Raw genomic sequence first — 15325 nt, 5'->3', positions numbered from 1 at the left:
GGGTATGAACAGAGCCGATCTACATGTAGTTAAACAACACTGCATAAATAACTGTCTCAAGAATTATATTCTTTATTTAATTATTCATAATATTAACATGATGTTGTTACCAACAAAATATAAATACATTTATGAAGCGTTTGGTTCCAAAATGAGATATAACAAATTATGAGTCCAATTTATATCAATTTGAATACCAAATAAACTGCAGTTGGTATTGTTTTGATTTGAGCCATAACAACTGAAAAATACAGCTAACTAACATGATAAAAACATGTTCTTAAATGGAGCTATAGAAATACTTTATCATATTTCATTTTGGAACCAATCTTCACATTACCTAGAAATAAATCAAGCAGAATCTATATGGTTCATTTCAAGTTGTTTGCTTTGGTGACGGTGTAGTATCGCATTCTTATTATTTGTTAATACAGTGTTTTTAATCAAGTTGATGATTGTAACATTCAACCCAAAAAGCAGACTGTCTGATGCAGAAAGAAAGTCTTCAAACATACAGTGAGTGAAAACATAACTTTGTAATTCGTGGAGAAACCCTTTTTTGGCGAGCACAGAGGTCAGACATTTCTGATAGTTGGTCACCAGGTTTGCACATGTGTCAGGATACATTTGATTCCACTCATCTGTGAATCTTTAAGGTTTCTTAGCTGTTGCTCTGCAGATTGGAGTTTTAGCCTCCTTCACACTTTCCTATAGGACTGGGGTCTAGAGACTGGCTAGGACATTTAATGTGCTTCTGCTCAAGCCACTCTTTGTTTGTCTTGGCAATTTTGGGGCTTTGTCATGTTAAAGGGACCTCCACGACCCATCTTCAGTGATCTAGTTAAGGGGAGGAGGTACATGGGCCCGTCCCTCGGCCCTCAATGAGGTGAAGTCATCCTGTACCCGAGCAGAGAAAAAGCCCTAAAGCATAATGTTTCCAACACTGAGCCTTCTCTGTAGGGATGCTGTTCTTGGGGTCATAGTCAGCATTGCTCTCCCTCCAAAAACAGGAGTCAATTTTGATCTCACAGCACATTCTCCAGAATTATGGCTGGTTGGTGGGGATCAAATACTTATTTCACTGACTGAAATGCAAATCAATTTATAAACTTAATATATTTTTTTTTCTCCTGGTTTTTTATATTCTGTCTCTATCAGTAAAAAGAAACCTGCCATAAAAAATAATAGACCCTTCAATTCTCTGTAAGCAGGTAAACTTACTAAATCAGCAGAGGATCAAATCATTATTTCACTCACTGTACCAAAATCTAAATCTCATCAGAGGTTCTGCTCGTGAGTCTTGCACATAATGATGTTAAAGCTTGTTTGGTTCAAAATAAATGAAAATCAGGGTTCAAAATCTTTGCTCTATCTGACCACGAGTCACAGCTGAAAGCTTATAATAATGATTTATATTTTCATAAAAATGACTGATTTATGCTAAACCAACAAAGCTATTGATCTATTTACTGATATAGATGAGCAAGCTTTGCATTATATTCCTGTTTCGTTAGTCACAAAACATTTTTTATGCGTTAATTGTTTTAGAGGTTATGCATGCATAATAAATTGGTATTTTTTCACTTTTAAACTAATTATCTTTCTTAATTCCGTTTCTATATTATTTTAAGTTGACCTATTTTTGATAAAAACCTAAGTGTCAGCAACTTCGTTAAAGGGACAGTTCACTCAAAAATGTAAACCTCTTACCTTTATGTAAAACACATATGCATTATGATCCTTTACGAAAGACAGGTTGTATTTCAATCTGGTAGTAATTGTATAAAAATATCAATTGAGCACGTGTTTACTGTATGCAGATCAAGAAAGTACAGTTTTTGGACCTCTGTATTTCCAAAATCCTGCGTACGGCCCTGGATGGGACCTGTTGTCTTCAACTCCACCGCGGATGGCCATCAATCAGACGGGAACGAGAAATCATGTTAGCGGACGAGGTAAAGTAATGAAGTTTTATGTTACGTACGATTGTGGTACACAGATAAGTTAGCGCATGAAACAGGCTAGTGGTTTGCTAGACACTACTACTGCATTTGTTCACGACACTGTTGTCATGCGGTGTCTACGTCAGTAAAGGCGGTAACAAAGGGTAACTGCACAGCCACATGTCACCGTTTAGATTGGCCATTTTCTCATGATTTACAAGCAGTTGGAAACATTCGAGATATTGTAAGTACTTATCTGAACAAAATATATAACACTGGTCTAGTGATTTTTGGACATTTTACTTTTTTACTGTACTCTGTTAAAGGTGCAGTCTGTAACAATTTTAATCTATTTAAAGTTTCAAATGACTTTAATCAAAATAATTCACACACAAAATACAACGCACTTTGATCTCTTAATCAAAATTTGATCGCTTAGCCATCATACGTCTGTATATTCTTCTGTACCCTTATACACACACACACACACACACACACACAGCCTAAACAATAACGTTTCATTTCTGATTTACAATTTATATTTAAGATGTCTATCCTTTTTCATGAAGAACCACGTTTTGTTCTAATTGCACCTGCTGTTTTTAGTTTTTCTTGTATTTTCCTTGAAAACAGCCGTCTTTGTCATTTAAAAAGATCTATATAATAATAACCCAATAATAGCTTATTCATTTTTATTGTCAGCATTTCTCTCATTTTTCCTGTCTGTTCACCATTTCCAGTGCATCCATAATGTCAGTCGCAGGTGGCAGTTATAGCGTGTAAAACAATATAAACATGTTTTATATTTGTGTTGAGTAAAATCAGTCACAAATAAACAAATAATATTACAAATAAATGTGGACACATTAGTTTTACTCATTACCACAAAAATGTACTGCATATTTGAAATATACATCAACTTCAGGCAGGTTAGTGACCTTGAAAGTCCGCCTAGAGACAATATTTTCACTATTAGAGACAGCAGCAGCGCAGCCACTCCACAGCTGCCAAGTCTGGTGCATTAGAATGTCATGACTAGACAATCAAAATCAAAAGCGCTGTGTAACAAGACCCTAATTTGTTCATATGAGATCGTTTGCCATTGACATTCAGTTTTGCAACAGCTGGTCACTTTTTTCTTTAAAATGCTTTACAGGAAAAAAACAGGCTACCAAAACAACAACCAGCAAAACGCGCACCTACTAGCCTACATGACGTAGCCGAAAGTGCCCATAGTGGTCGAGAGCATTTGTGTTGTGGCTTTATTCTGTTGTGATGTGACTCGATTCCGCAGTGTTGTAGCTTGATTGTGTTGTGAACTTTTATTTGCTTTTTGTGTTGTGCACCTGTGGGCCACCGTACACGAGTACTTTAGTTTTTAAAAGACTTGAATGAAAAATCCATAACACATTTTACAGAGTTGCCACAGATCAGAGAGGTACAGTTTATTTCATGATACATTCAGGGAACAGCTGTTTACTAAAGACGTGTATGTGTGTGTGTCACTCAAAACATCCATCACGATGGGACGAGAAGTAAACTGTGTGTTTGAACGGTGTTGATTCTTTGCCAATGATACTTTTGTTTCAAGTCTGATTGTGGGTTTTTTACTGATCATTTTACATTTTTAAAAAGTATATTTGAAATGAAATGTCTATACTCCATCTCTTTGTTACAAAATTATTTGATACAAATGAACATATGAAGTATATAGAATGTGTCCCATGTTGCAGTGGCGCCGCCATCTTGGGAGGACAATACTTCACTGGTATTTTTGTTATGATATGTACTGTTTATCTGTTTTGCTCCCAAGATGGCGCAACTCTTAAAGACCCATATATGATTCTCCTTAACTTCCGGTCTGAAACGCGTGGTACTGCAGCGGCTGGATGTGTCTCGCGCTCATGGCCCCACCCTACATTACCTAAAAGCAGGAAGTACACGATCATCGATCCGAAGCACATGCAGCTTTAACAGCACGACTAACGCAAAACACAGCTTGAGATTTACACCGATGTCGACCGACTGATGCGCTTCTGACACGAAACCGACATCGACACATCGCGCAGTGCACGCGTTTCAGCGGACAGGTACGTGCGCGCGTCAAATCACGACACGCTCCATCTCATCTCTGCTTACCACCGCGCTGCACAAGCCAGATGTTGTGTTGTCTTTCAATGCAGACTGACTGATATATTATGTAACTTGTCTCGATTTGGTCACGTAGCGAAGCTTTCAACAACAACAACAACAACAACAACAACTCTGGCAAACGCGTCGTGACTTGTGACGAACGCAGGCTGTCGATGTCACCACAGATCTTACAGTTTTCAGCGTCGTGCAGTTCTGCTGATTCTTGTGTTAAAGATGTTAAACATGTCGTTTATTTCTTCTTTCCCCTCCGAGTACCCGCAAAATAACCAGCTGACGTCACGGGCGCGTTCACGCACAGCTGTGCGGAGATCACCACACATCGGCACTTTAGTGTTTTATTTCTTTGTGTCTTTTACTGTTTTGCTTTATTGATGTATGTTGTCATTCGCTTGGCCGCTGGTGCTTTACTGTCGACAGGTGGACAGATGACTGTATCAAGAGGGGAGTTTGTGAGAGGAACACGATTCGAAATGTTTAGAGGTGTTTTAACCACAAGTGATGAAGAAACATCTGATGGAACCGTATGAAGCACTAAACACACACAACACTCAAAAATAACAACAATGTGCTTCTAAAAACACATGTTTCAGTGCGCATTTAACCCTTTGGCTCACAGAGACACATAGTCAAGTCAACTTTATTTATATAGCGACTAGAAAAAGGTGAAAACACACACTGAGAATCACACACTTAAGATAAAGGACAGAGAAACAGGTCAAATATATATTCCCTTATACAATATTAAGTCAAACTTGAAGATTCTTCTAGTATAGTTGCACATGGTCCACTACAGGATCATCCCATACACTCCTCTTTAAAACCTCGCATGTCAGATAAATAATCAAAAACAAAAGTGTACGCGGCTCTGCAGTTGAGAACAGTGTCCTGTGCTTCTACAGTTCACGCAGCAATATTAATATTCTCATTTGCACCCCAAATACAGTTTATTAAACTATTAACTACTTGTTTTAAATACCGTTACGCAATCTCAACTTGAAATGCTCTTAAACTAAATGATCAAATGCTAATAAAAAACCTCCAACAACAAAGGAAACACCACCCGCCGATCACCATAGCAGACAATATGATGAGGACACTGATGTGATTTACTAACACTGCCACTACTAGTTACTTAACATACCTGCATTACCCTAAGATTAACATACGGACAACATCCTTTCTTGTGGGTGTGTAGCAAGTATAAAGTACATGGCATGAATTTGCCCTCCTAAATACTAATCATGTCATTTTCCATAACTAAAATAACAATACAATTACAAGTCCGAGAAAAAGAACAGATGTCCGAATCTTAAAAACTAGTAGAAAATGTGTAGAAAGATCCAGAGGGCAGTGTTGCTTCAGCAGTCATGATGTGCAGGTCACATGACACGGGCCAGACGCTGCACACAGAGCTTTTCCACGCAAACAGAGAATAAGAATGAGATGAGCAATGTCCCGGATCATTGACAGAGCTGAGCAACCCTATGAAAACATGTGACGCGTGCATCCATCTCATTCTGACCTGCATGAGGAAACCCTTACTCTCTTCTCTAGAAGTTGTCTTGCAATAATGATGGTTTATGGTTAAAACTCAATGAACGTATGTTTAGTTTAACACCGGTGTGCTCATCTCATGGTGGCGCTAGAAAAGATCTGTGCGTGACTCGACAAGTGAAGCTCTTCCACAGTGATGTCTGCCTCCTGTTATCCACAGAGAAAGAACTACCGTGTTGACTACTATATCATATAAAAGTGATGTCATGTTTATAGATTTTCCTTCTGTTGTAGGAGCATGGGGCAGCAACTTAGAAAACCCAACCCAGTATCTGTCTCTCAGGTGTGTTCTTGTAATGCATTTCTGTTCATTTTGAGTTCTACCTACATACTGAGACAAAGTGCATTTCATGAGAAGTCTGCAACATGTTTCAACGAATAACACTGCATTTACTGCCCTCCAGGATGTGATGTCTGACATTTGTAAAGTCATCTGAATATTCCTGTTCGCACATGTCCTACAGGGTTTAACAGACCGTCTATAAAAGCATGTGGAATGCAGGGCCGCAAACTAAAAATACTAATCTGTAGTGCTTTGTGTTCTGATTGTTCAATACGTGACTCCAAACACGTTCACAATATTACAATCTTATTTAAAGTATGGTTTGTCCTGCTCGGACTTTATTCTAAAAATACTACGACTTGAATCTTGTGTTGACTTATTCTCATCATTCTGACTTTTTCTAAAAATCTTAAATCTCATATTCTGATTTTATTTTTAATGTGGCCCAAATTAGGGCCGGCTATCAATTAAATATAGATTTAATACAGATCCTATAGATTAAAAAAAGATCAGTTAATATCACATTACAATGGCGAATTAAAAAATGAAATGAAGAGCCACAAACCTGTATATTAAACTTTAAACACACTTGGGTGTATTGAAACAGAACATATTTTACATTTTAGATACAGTTCAACAAACAAAATTCGCTTTACAGAGGGACTGCAATCATGTGAACCGCTGTCTTTTATGTGAAGCTGATGTTAAATTCGACGTCACACCCGCATCCGCCATGTTAATGAAGCAATGAATGAACGATACGCTCCCTGCTGTAACATCCAGCCGTTGTAATCTAGTGGATAGTAGTAATAATATTCATCTTCATGAATGTTAGATATGAATGAAAATATATATATATATTCACAGCTTTTAAGAATCGATATTGAATCGACTGCATGTAAAGAAAACGATTAATTGATTTGTTTGCACAGCCCAACTCAAATCCTCTTTTACAAATATATGTAAACGCTTGAATGCAAATCTTTGTATTCACGAACACCTTGCACGCATGCGTACCAACATTAAGCTGAAAGCTGATACACACGTCCATCAACCTCTCCCTGTTATCCAGGAACATGGGGATGAGGGCAGTTTGTTATTCATTCATTCAACATGTTTCACATTTGCCTCCCATATGATCACTTAAAAAAACTATTTTGGTCTTAAGTCCAAATTCTTAAATGAAGATAAATTGAGTTAGGAAGCAAATTCAAAATGGGCCTCATTCATGAAACATGAGCAGAACTATTTCTTTGTGTAAATCAGTTGTAAAGTTGTTTTGATGAAAGTTTTCGGATTCATGAAAATGTTAGTTGGTACGAAAGAAAAGTACACCAGCTCCATACCACGTGTTAATGGTGCGTAAAACCACACGTAACGTTCTGTAAACTGATGACACTGCATTTTGATGCACACTGTATCATAAACTACTTTATAATTATTTACTTTTTAATTGTGGGTAAAACACTGAGCTCGTCACTGTCCACAATCCAATCACAGAGGAGAAGAGGCGGAACAAACACTAAACAGACCAATCATCATACACAACAATGGAAATGTTCATATTAATTCACATGAAGTAATTTTCTTCAAAATAAGATACTAGTAACAAGTAGAAGAACTGTTGCGGATATTCCAAATCACAGCAACAAACGCATCTCCAGAATAAGGCGCAGTGCCACTGAAGCGTTCTCAAGCGCCACCAGATGCTCGTTCTTCAGCTGCTAAAAACACTTCATGGACAAAGTTGAATTTATAAGCATATAGAAGTATCACAGGCATTAAAGCAATATAATGTAGCCAAACCAGAGAAGGAAGTCCAGAAGATTCAACAGCATTCATAGATATGTAACTTGCGTAGCTGTAATTCATAGGCGCAGATTATGATAATGGTGAATGAGCGTGCATGCGCTCCCTGTTTATAAATGATTAACATACACATGTTTTACTACGAAATATGACTCGTGCGCAAATGACTCATTTATTGACAAATGTTTCATAAATGAGGCCCGTTAAGTGTCGTTTTCTGAAATGTATCCTTCAAAACAAGAAAAATATCTGCCAGTGTGCTAAGGGTAATGTTTAAGATTGAGATACATTCGCTTTTCTTTTAAATACGTTAAATACCTCATTTTTGTTATTGTCTGTAGAAACAATGTGCTGATGATGTTTGCATAGCAGACGAGTGACACAGCAAGAATTCTTTGTTTTATTGAATTGATATTTATTTATATACTTCAGTGTCACAGTTGTTGGGTTTGTTTTTTAGCTCATGCTGTGAGGTGGATGGTAATTCTGTTGCATTGATTTAAAAGATGTGAATGTCTGTTTATAAAATGCAGTTTGCATGTCTTTTCTAAAAAACAAGCATGTTTTAAATGTAAAAATGCGTATTAAATGTTTGTTGACTTTGTTTTTGAAGGGCTCTTCAACAGAATCATCTAAACACATAGCCGAGTCGCCCGAGTCTCACGATGAGGTGTTTGGTAAGAACGTTTCTCATTTCATTTTATACCTTCATCATGAAGCAAAACATGCATGAATAAAACTCACAGACAGAATGGATCAGTACAGTCAGGAGAAAAGTTCACTTCCATAATGTACTTGCAGTGATTTATTTCCACGCACTCATTTTATACTCAATACACTAAAGTGTAAGCTTTTTTAAGATAACTGTACTCAATGGTGCTATTTTAAGACACCATGCATATGAACTCAAATGTGCTTTTAACATACTAGCAAGTGTATTAAAACTTGAAGTACACTTGAACACACTAGTGTATGAAAGAAGAGTTCAAGTGTACTTCAAGTGGTAACTAAATACATTTGTTAAAATAGATATAGTATGTTCAAAGCACATTTTATTCATATTCATGGCGCCTCAGTACCGCTCAGTTGAGTACACTTAGATGATCTTAAGTTTATCTTAAAGTACATAATGGAAGCGCACTTTTTTTCACCTGGGCAGGTGTGCGGCAGGTAGCATGCATAGGACAATTGATCTGTCTGGCCTTCCTAAAACATGAATTCATCTGCATTAGGCGTGTATGTCATTTATTTTTCTAGTACTGTTAAACATTTGTAGTATTGTATGCATTATGAGTAGAACTACAGCGGTGTGCATGGACATACAATCATCCACTAACGGAAATGCAAGTATCATCATAAATCAAATGTATACCACTTACTGTTGGAGGACATTACAAACGCTAATGAAGTAAATAAAGTGATTCTACAGAGTAAACAAGGTGCTAAGAGGTACAATGACAGCTGTGTGTGTGTTTGTGGATGATGACACGCTGGTGTTTGTGTAGTGAGAGAAAGCACACGTTTGCACTTAACACCAGCTGGTACAGGCTACAGAGATTGCGTGTTTATATTCAACAGCTGATATTGTTCACTGCCTCACTGTCCTCAGCCTCATTCTTCTGCCTCACACGTAGCCATCCTCGACACACCGCCGGTATCAAATCTCATCTGCATCGTATCATACATGTGAAAGAAAAGATGATGAGGATCGGAGATTTAACTAACCAAGTCGCCCAACCGTTGCTGTGTAAAATTGACTCGAAAGAAAATGTAATACGTTAGTATAAACGAATAATAGCTTTGTGATAAAACTGCAGATTTGGTTTGTTCGCATAATTCTCTCATGTATTATATGAGAAGTGCTCAAACATCCACTTGCTGGATTGAATGGAGAAGTCAGTGTGTGCACAGACAGAAGTTCAGGACAGGAGAGGTGAAATCATTAGTATTTTGTATTTCATGCACACAGAAGTCACAATGACATGTTTAATGTCGCGTGTTTCTCCGTATCACTAGTTATAACTTCCTGCCGTATGGTGTTACTGCTGTTGACCCACAGCATCACAGCGGCACCACTCATAACACGACTGTAAAAATGTCCTTTTCAATGGTTTCATACTCTTTGGTTTTCATAAACCTAATCGAATAGGCTTGGTGGTTGTTGTTTGTGTCAGCTGTGATTGTTACGGACTGTAATGAAGAGAATGAGATGTGTTAAGGAATAGCTGCTGGACGAGGACGCTGAAACAGACCAGCGACTGTCTCTCCGCAGGGCCTGTGGGTGCCTTGGGGCTTTCATGAATGCCAGCATAGTGAGGATTTCATGCCCGGGTGGGAGGCCGCATGCCTGCAGCCCCTCGGAGAGACATGCTTTCCATGCCTCGGTCCCACTGCCGCATACTGCGTGGGTCCAATTGTTCCTGCTGGACGCGCGTCAGCTAAGAAATGTTATCGAGGAACCTCACAACAGGATTATCAGGAATAAAGAAACACTTTTTAAACATGCAAAGATGAGGGATGCAAGATGTTGCTCATAAACAGTTATTTGACGAAGGTCTTAATAACGTATCTGGAATGTGGAATTTAACACATGAGCAATACAACATTGTGTGGCTGCAGGAAAGGTTTGTTTAAGGAATAGTTGACCCAAAGATCTGATGCATAAATGACATCCTTGATCGTGGGTTTACTTAGGATCTCTTGAAGCAAGGTAACACCATGAACGGAACCAACAACATATTTCGAGATAGAAGGAGAGAACCCTTCATAACATCACATCGTGTGTGGGCATTTGTTGTACGGCTCACAACAGAAATTGTGTGTTTGTCCTTTATCTAGGGATTGGGACAGCTATCTGTTCTCTGACAATAAGCTGTGGACTTGTTCACGTACCTTGAATGGTTTGAAACGAGACCTTACATGACAGAGTTCAGAAATGAGACGAGTGTCCAGCCTGGGGAAGTTATTACAGTCACACTGGTTCCATTGTTCTTTTAGAATAACTGTGTGGTTTGCACAAAGGGCCTCTGTCAGACACTGTAGAATGCAGATTCTCTTGTGTATGGCAGTACAGTTGCGGCTTTGTCCCGGTGCACTGGGTTCAAACCCGACAATCTTGTGCGAGCGACCCTCCGAAATCTAGATGTTTTGCAAGAAAAGTTCTGGAGAATGTGGTTGGCCTATTGGTTTCTGACAGACGACCACTGCGTTTACTGCATAAAGGTTTGGTGATTTCAAAGGTCTGTTTGTGAGGAACTGTTTGACAAGCAGGTCTTACGTTGACAATGATCTTACTGTGATCTCTCTCCTTCTCTGCGCAGGCATGGGCGAGGCCGACATGAACCAGAACAATGACCGCTCCGGCAAGAGTCCGCCGGTGACTGACTCCACGACCGCCGTAGTACATCAGAGCAGCTGGAACCAGCCGAACGCAGCTGACCCTAATGCCTCAGAGCCCCGCCCACACTTGGTCCGCCTCTTCTCTCGGGATGCTCCGGGACGCGAGGACAACACCTTCAAAGGCCGCCCATCGGAGACCGACGAGCTGCAGACCATCCAGGAGCACAGCGGAGCGGGTTCAGAGTGCGGTTCCGAGTGTGCTGAGCAGGACGCCGATTAAATTTGCTCTTGAAAAAAGCACCGCTGACAGTATCAAAGTGAACGCTCGATATGGCATCCGCAAACTCCTCGCAGTCCACGTTCAGATTGGGTCGCAGTAAGAAGAGCCCGACGGTTATGGATCAGATTGGGAAGTTTTTCGGAGGGGACAAGAAGAGGAAGGGAAAGGTGAGGATTGAGTGGGCTCCAAATTAGCGTTCACATCTCTCTCCACACGAGCCTTATCTAGGAGTATTTGTTGTTTGCAATGATTTATACTTTCAGCTATTCTTGACTTTTAAGTTTGATTACTTTTTTTCACTGTCACACTGATGTATTGAGTATTTACCCCTCCGAGTATATGCTGCATTTGGTATGTTATAGCTGAAGCTTTTTATTGTGGATCAGGGATTGTGTAAATTGTGTGATTTATTAACAAAGTGAGTTTTATAAAATGTACTCCATGTATTATAAAAGCCTGTGAAAGAAAACAAATCTAGTATTTTTACCACTTTTTCACCGCCAGTCATTCCAACAAGTTTTGCACCGCATCAGCACATATACTGTAGGGTACCTATGGCATAGTGTAGAATAATATACTTTGGTCATGTAGATTAAGTTTATGTCAGAACTTGTGTTTGCGGTACGGAGGGAGCGCACTTACATGCATTCCTACTGAAATAGTTCAACAATTACGATCAAAGCTTCTTGAGAAATTCAGTTCACTGCTAATCATCTAATGGTTTCTTGATTCATAATCTACATTTGCCGTGCCGCTTTTCTTGTGCTTCTGATTATGCAATTTCCAGAGCCTTAAACAGACCTTTATAAAATGAAAGAAAAATAAGACACCGAAAGAAAAACCAAAGTGGATACAAACTCTGGGAATTTGGAAAAATACATTGTGGTATTTCCTTGCATGTGCATGTCAGAGATGTGTTTTCAATTGCATTACGTTTTTGGGAAAATGTGAAACGAAATTTGAAATTAGCTTCTGTAACATGTTTGCTTATTTTGTGATCTTATTTTCATAGTAAAGATAACACATCAGTGTCCTTAATCGTACCTGCTGACGTGGATGCAATAGTTGCAATATATTTCTTTTCATTTTCCTTAAGTAGGAAGGTCAGATGGAAATTGTGTTCTTTATGTGTGTAGTACAGTAGTGTTGATTTGATTTGTGTACTTGATGATGCATATGCTGCTGCTTCAAAGCGACGTCTGAAACATGCCTCAGGTTAACACATCTATCTGCTGTTATCTATACTCTTAATGTCTTGTGCTCTCTATTGATTTGGTGAAACCTCCAGTCCCATAACCCCTCCTGTCACCAAGTGGATTAAAATCTGTGTCCAAGCACATGAGCGCCTGCGTCATTTGTTTATCTGTTGTAATCTAACACATGCAGTGATTGGTTTTGATATGTTTCTGTTGTACAGCTCAGGAATCCATGTAGTATACGTGAATTATGTCTTAAATAGTTTTGACGTTTTGTTTTGCAGCAGAGATTGTGGTCTACCAGGGAAAGTGCACGTTTATAATATATTCAGTTTAGCTATGGGCTACTAAAGGCTGATATTACAGGATTTCAGTGTGACATCTGCGTGATAACCTACTTGATTGTGTTTAAACCGTAAAAAGTCAATCTGAAAGATGTTCATCTCATTCTGGGAAAATCCAAAAATCGATATTATTTAGTGGCACCAAAACGAGTCTTTTTCATTTGAATACTCACGCAATCGTAAAGCTGTATCGTCCAAAGCCCTGCGCAGACACATCATCAAACCTGTGGACAGCAGTAGCAGCTGCGCAGCTGCAGGCCACGCGTTGTGCTCTTGAGAACACGTGGAGCAGTGAAAGGCCCGATGCATCACAGGTGTGTGTGTGTGGTCACCTGCGGAAGTGATGAAGTTCGTGTGGACGTTAGCAATTGGTTTGAGCGACGTCACCGGATGTACGGTGTTGCTCGAACACATCCGGTGACAGAAACCTCTCAAAGGAAAAAAAAAAAAAAAAAAAAAAAAAGAAACCTCTCAAAGGAAGCGCGGGCTCGGTTTACATGACTTCCGTCTGCGACGGGTTTGTATGTGCAGCTGCTGAGTGAAGATGGCTGCTCTCTGTTCACTGTGTCCTCTTCATCACAGGGGTCTTTCCGGGGCGCGTTGTCTGCCTCCCCTCAGAGATCGAGCGCGTCACCTCGCCGCCGCGCCAATGAGAATGCTGTCGTACACTTTTTCAGAAACATCGTATGTATCTCATTCATGATTCTTTGACAAAAATGGAATCGATTTAGTTTGAGAATCGATGCCGCAGAGCAGTTGACGGAAACTCTTTTTCTTTTCAGGTTTCTCCTTCCACCCCGAAGTCAAAGGTGAGAGTTAAAGGGGCGGTGACCATCACACGTAGAGCTTAAAGCGCTTCATCCATCGGTTTCAAACGATCTGCAAATCTAACGTTTATCAAACAAACGCACAGTGATGCTGTTCCTGGGGAAATCGCCCATAACAGGAAGAAGAACCTCCTGCACCGTCCATGGGTTACAAAAACCGTTTGGGAAACGTGTATGGAAGCTGAGTGTATCTACATATGAACGCCTTACAGCCAGCTCGGTGTTTGACACCTTCCTCATGTTTAGCATGAAAGTCCACTTGTAACCGTGCATTTAAGTCCCTGAAAATTGTATGAAGTTCATTTTGACATTATCCTGCAATCCAACCCGAAACCTTGCGTAGTTAACACAATGCTCTTACCGCTGAGCTATAGTTAAGCCACCATATGTTTCTAAGTAGTCCATGATTTCAGCTATCAGCAGTTTTGAATTAGTGATGAATTATTGTTGTATATTCAACTGTACGTGTCTCTCAACAGGGGGATCAGAAGTCACACAGTTCTGTTAAAGGCCAAAAAGGGCGCGGAGACAGTCAAGGTACCTTAACCAGGATCTTCAAAAGGGTACGCTTATTTGACATTGCCATCACTACCCAACTATAGTTTCATTTGCCTGCGGTTAAATAAGTTTTATATATATATATATATATATATATATATGGCCTAAAATGTGTAGTGCTCACAGCTTGTCACAGGTTTTGTTGGGCTTTAGTGTATTTTGTGAGTTTAGTGTTTCATTTCTGTTGTCCGTGTGGTTAAAGTTGATAATATTTTGTGATCAATAATTCTATTGCAATAGTTATTTCACTAAAGGAACTTAACACTGTCCGTGTGTTTCAGGGAGGAAGCCAGTCTGCCTCATCCAAGCGTTGAAATCCCAGCACACAGCTGAAAGCTGAGAACAAGGAGATGGAAATAACCCGTATATGTCTAATTCCGTAACTCAAGAAGGCTTTGCAATGATTGATATGTGACAATACAATCTGTGTTTAGATTTGTTCCTGTGTGATCTTGTCAACTAACTCTGTGTGTAACCTATGACAGGTGTGCGGGCCGGACACAGCTTTAGTCTGGTTAGGTCGACACCAGTATCTGTCTAACAGAACTCTTTTGTCTCGTCTCTGTGGTGTACACAAGTGTAGCCGTACCTTTCTTATGTGTGTATGGCTGACACACGCTTTATCTGTGTTGTCTGCTCATGTAAACGCTGACGGAGGCTGTGCATCACACATATCACACGTGACCCGCAGCCACTCCGTATGCTAACATGCCTACTAACAAGAATGAGTCTGAAGATTTCCTTGTGATGTAGTAACAGCCGACAATACGTTCTTATGGCACCATGATGTGTTGTGTGTTAAATAAAAGCCTCGGTGGGTGTGTGTGCCGGGCTTGTCACTTCATCAGAAAACAGATGGCATACAAACTAAAAATGAAGTTTTACATGTCCTGTGTTGATGACAATTAAAAGTGCCAAACCAAGACCGTCTGTGTTGTTTGACTTTTAGAAAAATAAATATTGCAAAGTGTTAACTGTATTTCATTGATGTGCAGTCTGTGCTAATAAACAGGTGTCAAGCACTAGCCAAGGTTGACT

General features: G+C 39.5%; 2 protein-coding genes across 2 annotated transcripts; both read left to right on the top strand.

The window, feature by feature from the left end:
• The first annotated feature begins 3766 nt into the window (after nucleotides 1-3766).
• Nucleotides 3767-13339, top strand: LOC306901644 (myelin basic protein-like). Its single transcript, XM_079469564.1, has 4 exons — nucleotides 3767-4033; nucleotides 5886-5934; nucleotides 8357-8420; nucleotides 11064-13339. Exons 2-4 carry the CDS (start codon nucleotides 5890-5892, stop codon nucleotides 11360-11362), a joined length of 408 nt encoding a protein of 135 aa, XP_079325690.1. The 5' UTR covers nucleotides 3767-4033; nucleotides 5886-5889; the 3' UTR covers nucleotides 11363-13339.
• On the top strand, nucleotides 11290-15311 carry mbpb (myelin basic protein b). The gene is made up of 5 exons (XM_079469565.1): nucleotides 11290-11529; nucleotides 13485-13586; nucleotides 13685-13711; nucleotides 14209-14292; nucleotides 14569-15311. Exons 1-5 carry the CDS (start codon nucleotides 11413-11415, stop codon nucleotides 14599-14601), a joined length of 363 nt encoding a protein of 120 aa, XP_079325691.1. The 5' UTR covers nucleotides 11290-11412; the 3' UTR covers nucleotides 14602-15311.
• Nucleotides 15312-15325: the final 14 nt, after the last annotated feature.

Source organism: Barbatula barbatula, assembly GCF_947034865.1.
Source record: "Barbatula barbatula genome assembly, chromosome: 12".
Classification (NCBI taxonomy): domain Eukaryota; kingdom Metazoa; phylum Chordata; class Actinopteri; order Cypriniformes; family Nemacheilidae; genus Barbatula; species Barbatula barbatula.
The sequence above is the reverse complement of the archived record's forward strand: the minus strand, read 5'-3'. Positions and strand labels throughout refer to the sequence as shown.